General features: G+C 30.8%; 1 protein-coding gene across 7 annotated transcripts; it reads left to right on the top strand.

The window, feature by feature from the left end:
- Nucleotides 1–1,833: 1,833 nt before the first annotated feature.
- On the top strand, nt 1,834–6,621 carry LOC7462614 (ATP-dependent RNA helicase eIF4A). 7 transcript variants are annotated; one of them, XR_008059661.1, is made up of 9 exons: nt 1,834–2,489; nt 2,578–2,635; nt 2,712–2,849; nt 2,965–3,234; nt 3,966–4,005; nt 4,090–4,187; nt 4,431–4,515; nt 5,128–5,201; nt 6,303–6,621. XR_008059661.1 is itself a non-coding variant. In XM_052454370.1 (7 exons), exons 1-7 carry the CDS (start codon nt 2,440–2,442, stop codon nt 4,446–4,448), a joined length of 645 nt encoding a protein of 214 aa, XP_052310330.1. In that variant the 5' UTR covers nt 1,834–2,439; the 3' UTR covers nt 4,449–4,600. The 7 variants fall into 7 exon arrangements, 2 of the variants coding, with proteins under 2 accessions (XP_052310330.1, XP_052310329.1); XR_008059662.1 differs by having other exon boundaries at nt 5,115–5,201; XR_008059663.1 differs by lacking the exon at nt 5,128–5,201.
- The last annotated feature ends 5,426 nt before the right edge of the window (nt 6,622–12,047 follow it).

Genomic DNA, 12,047 nt, shown 5'->3' with positions numbered 1-12,047 from the left:
TGACTTAAATGAGAATATTCATGTCTATGACAAAACTCCATGAAAATGTCTCCACCACCTGTGAAAAATATTCTTAAACTATAACCCAAGAAAATATTCTTTAACTATAACCCAAGCTCAACGACACAAAAGTCTGTAATATTACGAACAAATTTAAAGACTTAAAAGAGCAAATTATGATGTAAAATAACTTTTTTTAAAAAAAAAGTTTAGTCATTTGAGCCTGACCTAAAGGGCTAGGAAATGACCCATGCATTTTGTTTCTTTTCTTTAGCCATATAAAATATATAATTCTCCTCTCATGGATTTATAATGAACATTTGTCAACCAATTAGCATGGATATCTAATGCCAATAATAAAAAAAAAAACAAAGAGATCCAATGACTAGTAATAGAAGAAAAGGAAATGAGTTTGCACAAAAGACCAAAGGATAAAGAGAAAAGAAAAAAGAAAAAAGAAAGAATAAAGTGCTAAGGTCACATCCAAACTCCAATGATGACATCTTTAGTATCGCAAAAAAGACCTTTATGAGAAGAATCCATAAACACATTGGAAGGCCGTTATTAGAGACTAGAGTTGTCCACACTTGCCCAAACGACCTTGTATTTCAGGCCCCCCCTCTTACCTCAAGCTAATTAATGCTATCCTAACATATTTTTATGCATTTTTTCAAGTTCATGAGTCACATACACAATATTTTTCTATCCCACTTTTCTACATTAATGATTATTTTTTGCATTATCATTGGCTAAGATCTCTACCAATAGCGCATAAGACACAACAACCCAAGGTTGCCACTAATATAACCATTTTTAACGAGCATGACATGTACTAACTTTCCAGGATAACATTTTGCTTCTCTATAAGATAAGTTCAAGGACCGGGTATATAAATATACCTAGTTACCAAGTAAGAAAGTGAGCTTTTTCTTAACTACACATGCTATAAGTTACAAGAGGTAAGTCTTGAAAATACAAACTAAAACAATCTTTTCCATGCTAGACACAAGAACTCTCTCTTCGTATAAACACTTATCCTACACTTTCAACAATGAATTTATTTTGTAAAAAAGCTCATGAAATCACGCTCAAGCCCAATCACTCTGTCAACTTAGAATGTAATAATAAAAAGCCTTATTCTTGTCCAAAGTTTTCACAATTCCATCAAGTTTTGTTTTCGTTTTTTTTAATTTGATTTTGTCACATTCAAGTCAGTTTTTTAGTTTTTGTACAAAAAAATTAAACTAAATTAATTTTTTTTTCAATTAAAACTATCCAACAAAACCAATAAACTATTCAGTTGTTGTTTCCTTTGTACAATTACAAAGCAATAAAGTTTAGATAAGATACTATGCTTTACACATCTCTTTTAGAAAAAACAAAAAAACAAGTGGTGTGCCCTCCGAAATCTATCAAAATGCACTTGAAAGCTTTCAAGAAAAGAAAACAAAACCCTTTTAATAGTAGCAACACCGTGGTGATGCTAGAGCATTCAGTAATCAAAGGGTTTCCTTTTAACAAATCCAATAAAAGTATCAAGGGTATACTAGTAAATTAAATAGAATTTAAATATGAAAAAAAATATTCATATTATTTTTCATGGTTTACTAGCGATAACACTTTATTCTTATACTTTTTAAAATTACGATCAAAATCATTTTTAAAATTTAAATTAAATATATATATGATATATATTTAATTTAAATTTTAAAAATTATTTTGTGTGTGTATATATATATGAATTATATCTTTGAACTTTAATTTGATATTTTATACGTGTACATATTTACTTTTTATGTTAAATCCTCAAAATTAATCAGATCTTCTGGATCTTAAAGTAAAAGTAAAAAGTAAAAAGTAAAAAGAAAAATAAAACCCTAATAACTCTCTTTTTAATTAATCAATAATTATGGCGGAGGAGCAGGCGGCAGTTGTTGCGGCGATAAAGGAGGAGAAATTTACCGGCATGGTGGTTTGATCCAGCTATGTGGCTGTTTCAATAGCGGAAATCCTGGCCACATAGCTAGGGATTGAAAGAATAACAGTAGTAAGAATTACCATTACAATAATAATAACAATCGCAGGCAGCGGTGGTGATTTTGGTTGCTATAAGTTGTAAAAGTCAAGCAACTGCAATTGAGATGGGTTTGGGAATTGGCCCAGAAAAATTGTTGTCTGACAACATTTTTCCAAATGGGTCTCTTAATAATTTCCTTTTCACCACAGAAGAATAGTCAGGAAGATTGTTGAATTGGGAGAAGAGGTTTAACATTACCCTTGGAACTGCAAGAGGAAGCACAAAAAGTAGGCTGTTTGATAACCTCTAATGCATCTCAAAACGACGCAGTATTAAGAGAATAGACATTATAATAGAAGGGAGGGGAAGGGGCCTCCAGAGTGAAAAAAAGTGAGAGAATTAACAGAAGAAAGAAACGAGAGATGGCAGTAACGGATGCAATTGAAGAACCATCCCCTTCTTCTAATTTCAGGTACTCTTTTAATTTTCTTTTACATAACAATTTATCTATTATTCACTAACAAATCAAGAATGAAATCTAATCATCAATATCGTTTCAGCCAACCACCACCGCGTCACTTCTACGTGACTGTCGTCGACAGACTCCACTTCAAAATGGTCTCTCTCCCTTCTCTCCTCTTCTTTTCTTTTCATCCTTTCAATTCCATATTTACTCTCTCAAGATCACCCACAGGACACGTTGGTCCATTTATTAGGAGTTGCTGCCCGCCGCCCTGCCCTACCCATTGTGGTTTGTTGCACTTCTCGCGATCAACTCGACGCCGTCTGCTCCGCCGTCTCCAACCTCCCCTTCATTTCTCTTGCCTCTCTGGTACCTGACAGTATTTAAATTACTAATTTATTATTATTACTTCTTCTTGTTGCTGCTGCTGCAGCAATTGGGTTATAAATCATTAAAATTATTTATCGTTATATGCTATTGGCAGTACAGTGACCTAGCTGAATCGGACCGAAATGTAATTTTAGAGGAATTTAGGAAAGCAACAGTGAGGTGGAGCCAAATTGTAAATGCTGGTCAATCAGCCGGCGGCGGCAGCGGTGGTGAAACTGGAAATAATAATGATGAAAGTAATACTAACAATAATAAGACTAAATCACATATGATAGTTGTAACAGATGCCTGCCTTCCGCTTCTTGCGCTGGGCGAAGCGCCGGTTTCCGCTCGTGTTCTGATTAATTATGAATTGCCATCAAAGGTGTTGTTTTGCTGTTCCCCTTTTATTTATTTATTTGTTTGTTTGTGCATTTAGGAATTAAATGAGTACTTCAATTGTTGGTGCATTTGTTTGTATGTGTGGTTTTTTAAATGCTTATATTTCAAGCATTGTCAACTTCTTGGGCCAATTTAATTTTGAAATTGGCAATGTTATTAAGCTTTAAAATAGGGCTTAAGGTTTCTTTCCAGAATGCTGAAAACTCTAAACTAGTCAGTAAGATTTCAATTATTTGGACTGTGTTTTATGTGATCAGGAGTTCAAGTCTCTCAAGTTATGATTATCTTTTTAGCTGAAGTCGATTGTCATTGCACTACATGCAAAGTGTGCATGCTTTGCCTTTGGTCTCCTCGCCTTTGGAGGTCTTAACAGAAGCATGACCCCAATCTTCTGGTTTGAGCTCTCTTTTTCTCTATTTTGGGAGAGGGGTGGCTTACAAATGGTGGGTCGAGCCCAGTTTTGGGACCAATAAATCCTAGCCATTATTGATCAAAGCATTTAGTAATGTGAGTGCATGCGTGCTAAATTAGATTTTGATGTGCGTGCTAAATAAGAAGTTGCTCTACATGCCTCCTTTTGTTTTGCTGAACGATTCGGGATTTCATATTCTAGTAGTAGTTTTATGTGGGTGCATGCACATTATTTATAATTGACAAATAACCAAGAGATTCATGGAGAGCTTCTGATCACTGTTTCTGTTTGCTTACTTGCAGGAAACATATTTGAGACGCATGGCCACTTGCTTGGCTGCAGGTTATTTCTCAAAACTTATAGCACCTTGTTTTTCATGTTTTTGCATTTCATGACAGCTTGACGAGTATGTGAAAACATGCGCAGATGGGATTGTAATCAATGTAGTTGTTGGTGGTGAAGTGATAACTCTTAAAAACATTGAAGAAAGCAGCAGCCTTGTCATAGCTGAAATGCCCATAAATGTGAGTTTGTTGCATGTTCCATGTTCTCCTATTAATGAGTTTGAAATTCAGGGTAGGAAATGAGTTTTAACAAGTAATATAAAGGTCCAAATGATGTCACATGAAGCAAGTTCATTTAAATTGACCTGCCTGGATTTGGATTTATTCTTTTTTTCATTTTCCCCGTCTGAACTCTGAATTATGGAGCTGTTGTCTACCTTTATTCTTTGGGCATGTCATTAACTTGAATATGGCATGTTGCAGATTTCTGAGATTTTATGAAGATAGTCGATTTTCTGCAATCCCAAAAGATAAAAAAAGGGGCTTGATCTCTTGAGTCAGATGATCTGTGAGTAGTGCAACAATATTGAAGCTTTATCTCCGTGTTTGCATATTTTCTTAATATTATATTTAAGCTTATTTTATTTTTATTATTTTACTAGTAGTTATCCAATGGTAATCTGCATGATCAATTGGCAGCCAAAACAGAGGAATGAAAAGAAAAATTGATTAAAAAAGATGCATCTTTTTATTTAACAAATAAAACTCGAAATTCAACAAAATTTTTGTCAAAGCAAAGTTATTTTGATTGATCCTTGCTTTCTTGGTTGAAGAAATAAATATTAGACTTTGTCATCAGAAATCTAATATTTAAGAGATCCATAGCCCCCAAAATCCCATCAAGGGGTCTTGCTTTCTTGGTTGAAGCTTCTTCTTTGGTTTTCTCTTGGCTTCTTCCACAATGTTATTCTTCCAACTACGGAGAATACTGATTCAATCACATGGAATAGAATTTGGTAGGCATGAAACACATAAGCGACCCCACGAAATCCTCGCCCTTATGCATTAGCGTATTTTGTTCTTTTTTCCTTAACATATATTATTCCCTTTTCCTCAAGACAGAGAAACGATTTTAAAGCAGTTGCCCTGCTTGAAATGGATACCTAGTTAATATTTTCAGGGAGCGATATGATAAAGAGGGAGGAGATATGAATGGGAGCAACTTTAGTGAACGACAACATGACAAACGTAGTGGTAAGCTTTCTACTACAGATTTAAGAAATAAAAAACTTAGCCCCAGGTAGGTCTCGGACCTGTTCCATGTAGCCGTGCCATCGATAATGACACTGTTTCTAGAAGATGAAAAATTAAAGAAACGATACTTAATAGTGAAGGGAAAAGGTTTCTGCAATTTTGGATCCACTTGGATTCTTGAAATGATATCCTTATTACAAAAAAGGGAATTATTTACTACCACGTTTAGTTAGAATCATTAAGCCTAGTGAGTTTCAGATTATTTTGTGCCCTTTTAAGAGCAGATAATTAGATTAGATTGGATTTAATTCCTTGATATATCTAAAACTATGTATATGATGCGTTGAACTCTGTCATTGTCGTGGGATTTTGTGATTAAAGTTTTGACAAGAACTCTGTTCTCTATCACATTTCGAGGTATATTACTCAGTTTGGCAAAATTCGACATACTGTCTTCAAGTTTGCTAATCAGAAACTTTGCTGAGAAAGTATTTTGGCATGGGTTCATATTAACAAATACTTACAATATTGTTGCCACTTATCAAGGAAGAAATCACTGATAGTGATTTGTTTTTTTTAGTTCTTTTTTTTAGTCCATTTTTTTTATTACACCCTTATATAGCCAATTAAAGCATGCTTATTAAGGAAGGATAATCTTCAAAGATAGGGGACTAAGATGAAAAAAGAGGCAAAAAAAGATGTTTCTAACCTTGGGGCTAAACATCTACTTTGGTTCTTCAACTTTTTAAATTATAAACTTTCAATCCCTAAAACTTGATGAAATTCAATTTTAGTCCTAAACTTTATTTTTTTTATTTTTTGGTTTCTAGTTTGAGAGATGAGAGAGAAAGTATCGGTTAAGATCAATTTTGATTATGAAAATGGATGGTATTGGTGTTAATGAGTATCTTTTTATGAGAAAAGTTTATATAAGGTGTTTTCCCCCCCTTAAACTTGTTTGAAATGATAGATTTGAACTCAAAAAGAATTTTGTTTTAAGGTTGATTGTGAGTTTTGAAGTCAATTTTTAGGTTGTTAGAAGCTATGTTTATGTTTTACAAGGTGTTTACGGTGTTTTTTTTTTTTTTTCTTGAAATATAGTTGGAAATGGACTTCTCTTGGTCTAAAACATATCGGCCTGATTTTCTGGTGACTAGAGGTAGCCAGAATCTGGGAAGTGCAGGCGACGCGTTGCGTGCTATTTTTTTCAAAGCATTAAAGGGCGGACTACAGGACGACCTGTCACCCACCCTTTGAGAAAAAAAAAATGCTTAGGTGCATGGGCTGCTCTAGGCCCGTGTGTCTAGATTTTATTTTTTAATTTTTATAAATTGCAATTGCATATTTTTTCTTGTTTTTTTTTTCAATTTCATCACTTAATATTTTGTTGATTATTAATTGGGAAACATAATTTGTTTCAGTTTGATTTTTTTTCCAATCACTTTGATATTTTGTTAGTTCTTAATTTTATAGGTGTCTATTTTAGATAAAAAAAATTATAAAAATAAATTGTGGAACCCAATTGAGTCTATGACTCAGGTTATAAGTTTGACCGATTAACTTTGGTTGGGTAAGGATCGGGCTTGATAATTTTTTCTTTGTTGTATAAATAGTTCTTGATTTATTTAATTAGATGTATGCATAACATTTTTAAATTCCGTTTGAGAATTTTTTATATACAAAGACATATCGTAAAAGTCTGTATATACATTTTTTTTTAAGAAAAAAAATATTCGACCAAAAAAAATTTAAAATCATGGAAAATAATATTTTTTTTGTGAGGTTGTATGAACCATTAATTATACGTAAAAATCAGAAAATTTTCTTCTTAATCTTAATCTATGGTAGTTATATGTTATATCATCGATTAATTATCAATTATTAATTCTCTATTATTGTAGAAAAAAACGAAAATGAATTATTAATTGTTTTACAAGGTTGTATGAAGAATAATTATTTTTTTATAGCAATTATTATTTTTTTAGTAATTTTGAAAAATAAAATGTCTTAAACATGAAACATAATCATTACTTTTTGTGAGATTGTATGAAAAACAAAAGAATAATCACTAATCATTTGGGGAAAATTGACATTTAGAAAATGAAAAAAAGTAAAAGAAAAGAAAAACTAAAAAAAAATAAAGAAGAAAGGTGGGCCTGGCGTTTATCAGGCTTGCGCTCATGTGCCTGGTGGCACCCAAGTCCGAGCGCCTGGGCTGTAAGCATCCACCATAAGTCTTTTAAAGAGTTAAAGAAAAGAGGCAAATGAAACGTCATCCACGTGGATGACATGTCGTGCATCAAGCCACCATCAACGACGATATTGGAACTCAAGCGTTCCCATCTTTAAATTTTGGAGACCATTTGTCGCTAGAAAAAACGAGGGCCATTGTTTTTTATCCCTCATGTGCAATGTCTACTTTCAGGGACCTTGTTGTAGCATAAATAAAGTTTAGGGACTGTTTAGTAAAAATTCATAACTTTAAGGATCAAAGTGACAAAGAGTACACAAAATCAAAAGATTACTTTTTTTTTTTTCTGGAAAACAACATCGTTTCAAGCAAAAGAAATTCCTAAACCAAGGTGGTTTTACAATCTAACACAGGTGTAAGAAAATTTCAAGAAAATGGCATTGGGAAGAAAAGATATTGGGAAATAGAAACTGTAAGTGGGAACTGCGGTTTTTCAAAAAGCTGGCAGGTGGGAAATGTGTTTTCTTGAGAAACAGCGATTTCTCTTAAAACACTTTTTTTAATTTAAAAATAAAATTAAAAAGATAGATTTTTTAAATAGAGTTTCTATATAAATAAAAAACTTAAATATGTTTTTATAATCTTTGAAAAGAATAAACTGCTTTTTAAATAGATTTTGTATTTAACTAAAGTTTTTTTTTTAAAAAACAAATATTTAAAAACCAATCAAATCCTTCAAAACAAATTGTTTCTCCTTGATTTTTTTTAAATCTTACTTAAGAAACATATATTTATTTTTTTGTAAAATTAAAAAAAATAACCCAGGAGAAGCAATTTAGCTAGATTGAGATTCTTAATTGTAAATGTTTCTTATTAAGAAGGATTTGATTGTTATTTTTTCAAATATATTTTTTTAAAAAAACTTTGGTTAATTGAAAAAATCTATTTAAAAACTAGTTTATTCTTTTTCTAAGATTAAAAAAAAACATGTTTATTCTAATGTTGTAGGAATTTTTCCAAGCCAATTAGAAAAATATGGACTCATTAGATGCAAATATGACTTGAAGATACTTAAACTTATATTAATGTAACCAAGTCTTTATAGAATTTATTTTGGCATCACAAAAATAAATTTTATTCAAAATTACATTTAATTTCCAAATTTTACCATCTAAAATTACCTTTATTGCCAAAACCTATATATTGAAGAATACCTTATAAGAAATTATTTTATCAATGGTTTTATCACTCAATTCTTTTTTATAGGGAGAAATGCTCTTGCAATTTTAATCACCAAAAAGCTTTTTACCCATTATTAGCTAAAGTGATAAGCTTGTAATTTTAAAAGAAGTGTGTTTAACAATCAAGAATTAACTTGTTTGGCTTGATTAACTTATTTTATACTCAAGTTGTTTGTAACAATTATTTTTTTTTCAAAAAGAGAGATATAGCCATTCCTAATAGATGAAAGAACACATCAAAAATAAAAATATTCTATCTCCATCTATCTTGTACGAGTAACGGCTATTTTTGGGGTTTTTCATATATAAATATCACTTTTTTACTTAATGTGAGTTACCTCACAAAAAACAAGCTTATATTTATACATCACTTTTATGCTTACAAATTCTCTTATTTAAAAAGCTTTCATTATTTTTATAATCCTTTCAAAGCTTTAAATCTTCCTTACATCAAATTATTATTTCACACTCTCGTGTTAGATTACTTTCATAAAAAATTAAGCTCAATCTTATTATAAGGTGTGAGAATTATTGCGAGAGAAATATTTGCTGTAAAAGTGCAAGTGACATTTTAACCACTGGAAAAAAATATTAGTTGTGAGCCATTGAAAATGTTTAATCTTAATTATTGAAAAAGATTGTGAGTAGAAGGTTTAATCTTGATCATTGAAAAAGATTATGAAAAGCTTTCTAATCTTGATTCCATAACAAAATTAGTGTATCGGTAACGTCTCACCCATTAAAAAGACCGTGAATGGATAATGAATACTTGAATAAAAAATAAAGGAGTGAAGTGAGCGGTTTTCCAAACCACTATAAATTTGATGCATGTTTTCATGAAAACATTAAATTGGTTATACATTCATGCACAAGATGATGAAAATAAGCCGCGTTGGAAGGGTGACACTTTTTGAGTCTTTTGGAAAGCAACAAAATTTTGTTTGTCAACTTTGTATCCTTGACCAAATGAAATAAGAAATTGGACATATACATTGGAACTTATAAATGTGCTATTTGGTGATGTAATATTGTGGATCTATTTGCTATTCGGTGCCTTCCTTTTTGATGTGCCAAGAGGGGAGAAAAATATGGTGCTTGCATGCATAATATTAATTATTTAGGAGAAAAAAACATGGTATTTATGGTTGAATGTGGACTGTGATATGTATGAATTTTAATCCTCAAGTTATTAAGATATGATATGATGTTATTGATGGCATGAGATTAAGATTTATAATGATATATTTATGACATGCTATATTTTTAGTATATCTTAAACATGCATTTTGACAAGGGGAGCTTCTAATATTTTAAGATGCAAATTGCGAGTGATATGGAGACATAATATTAATTATCATCTTTATCTTCTTATAATATTAATTGTTTGTCATCATAAAATAGGAAGAGATTGTTAGCTCAAAGGTCTTTAATATCCATGAATTAATTATTTCGATGATAACAACAATTATTGAATTTAATACATATATCAAAAGTTTTAATGTTGTAGGATTTTTTTGCATTAATTTAAAGTAATATTAGCTTCTTGGATGCAAATATGACTTGAAGACGCCTAAACTTATATATATTAATGTAATCAAGTCTTTATAAAATTTAATTTGGTATCACAAAAATGAATTTTATTCAAAATTATTTTTAGATGCTGAATTTTACCATCCAAAATTACTTTAATTGCCAAAACTTATATATAGTGAAGAATACTTTATAAGAAATTCTTTTATTAAAATATTTTGGTGTTATCACTCAATTATTTTTAAATGAAGAGCATGAACGTTATCACATGTGCTCTGCACTTTTAATCACCAAAAAGCATGTTATACATTATTAGCTAAAACGATATACTTCTAATTTTGAAAGAAATATATTTAACACTTAAGAGTTAACTTATTTGACTTGATTAACTTATTTTATACTCAAGTTGTTTATAACAAATCATTTCTTTCCAAAAAGATAGATATAATGGTTCCTAATAGATAAAAGAACACATCAAAAATCAAAATATTTTATCTCTATCTATCTTGTGTGAGTAACGATCATGTGTGGGTTTTCCACATATAAATACCACTATTTCATTTCAAGTGAATTACCTCACAACAAAAAAAAACATATATATATATATATATATATTCTTACAACACTTGATGCTTACAAACTTTTTTTTTCTAAAAAGCTTTTATTATTTTCATAATCCTTTCAAAGCTTTAAACCTTGCATCAATTCACTATTTCACACTGATGAGTTAGATTACTTTAATAAAGACTTGAGTTACTCTTAATGTAATTTTCTCTTATCGTAAGGTGTGAGGATTTTTATGAGAGAAATAATTATTGTGAAAGTATAAGTGACTTTTTAACCACTCGAGAAAATATTGGTCATGAGCCTTTAAAATGTTTAAACTTGATCCTTGAAAAGATTGAAAGGTTTTCTAATATTGATTCCATAAAAAGATTAGTGTATTGGTAATTAAGATCTCATTTGTTGAGAAGACCGTGATGAATAATGAATACTTGAATGGAGATTCAAGAATTGAAGTGCGTGATTGTCTGAACCACTATAAAATTGATGTGTCTCTCTTGCTCTTTATATCTCTTTATCTATGCATTGCTTAGTTAATTGTTTTTGCTCAATGTTTGAGGTATTAAAGGGTTAGAAATCTTAAATTATCAAAGTTTCAGTTAAACTTAATTCATCCCTCTTAGATGCTATTTTAGACTTTCATATTTTATTTTAGGTTATTTATGATCTTGGGTAACATATTGATATTTTATTTTTGAAAATTAGCACCCTTTTTTTATAAAAAAATATTAATGAAATAACACAATTTTAAAAAATAATTGACAAATAACACAATTTATACATGTCGCAATTGGAAAAAGCGATATTTAAGCTTGTCGCTATTTAAAATCATGACATTTTAAAACAAAACTGTAAAATGGGCTACATACGAGGAGAGAGGAGATATAAGAGAGAAGAGAGAAGAGAGAAGAGAGAAGAGAGAAGAGAGAAGAGATAAAATAGAATTTAAGAAAAAGACTCAGAAGGCATACCCAAGTTTCGATTACGACACCACCGATATCATCAAAAAGATCTCGACAAGATGAATTCAATGGCATCAATAAAGGTCACCACCGATGACATGAGTGTCACACTTTTCGTCCAAAGGTGGCAGGTGACTCACTTGCTTTTGATGGCAAGTGTGTCCCACTTGGTTTACCGTTGGTGACCTTTCTTAGTGTCGTTGAATTTATCTTGTTGAAATATTTCTGATGGTATCGATGGTGTTATAATCAGAGCTTTATTTGTGTCTCTACGGTTTTTTTTCTATCTTTTCTCTCTCCTCTCTCTTCATAAATTATAATGAGGAGAGAGAAAAAAAGAAAAAAAAAAGAAAAAGAC

Source organism: Populus trichocarpa, chromosome 7, assembly GCF_000002775.5.
Source record: "Populus trichocarpa isolate Nisqually-1 chromosome 7, P.trichocarpa_v4.1, whole genome shotgun sequence".
NCBI lineage: Eukaryota > Viridiplantae > Streptophyta > Magnoliopsida > Malpighiales > Salicaceae > Populus > Populus trichocarpa.
Note: the sequence above shows the minus strand (reverse complement) of the source record. Positions and strands in the feature narration are given on the sequence as shown.

Coding starts and splice junctions, on each gene's coding strand:
- LOC7462614 (XM_052454369.1), top strand. CDS start 2,440: ATGGCAGTAACGGATGCAATTGAAGAACCATCCCCTTCTTCTAATTTC. Junction 3,235..3,965: donor ATTATGAATTGCCATCAAAG/GTGTTGTTTTGC, acceptor GCTTACTTGCAG/GAAACATATTTGAGACGCAT. Junction 4,006..4,089: donor GGCCACTTGCTTGGCTGCAG/GTTATTTCTCAA, acceptor AAACATGCGCAG/ATGGGATTGTAATCAATGTA.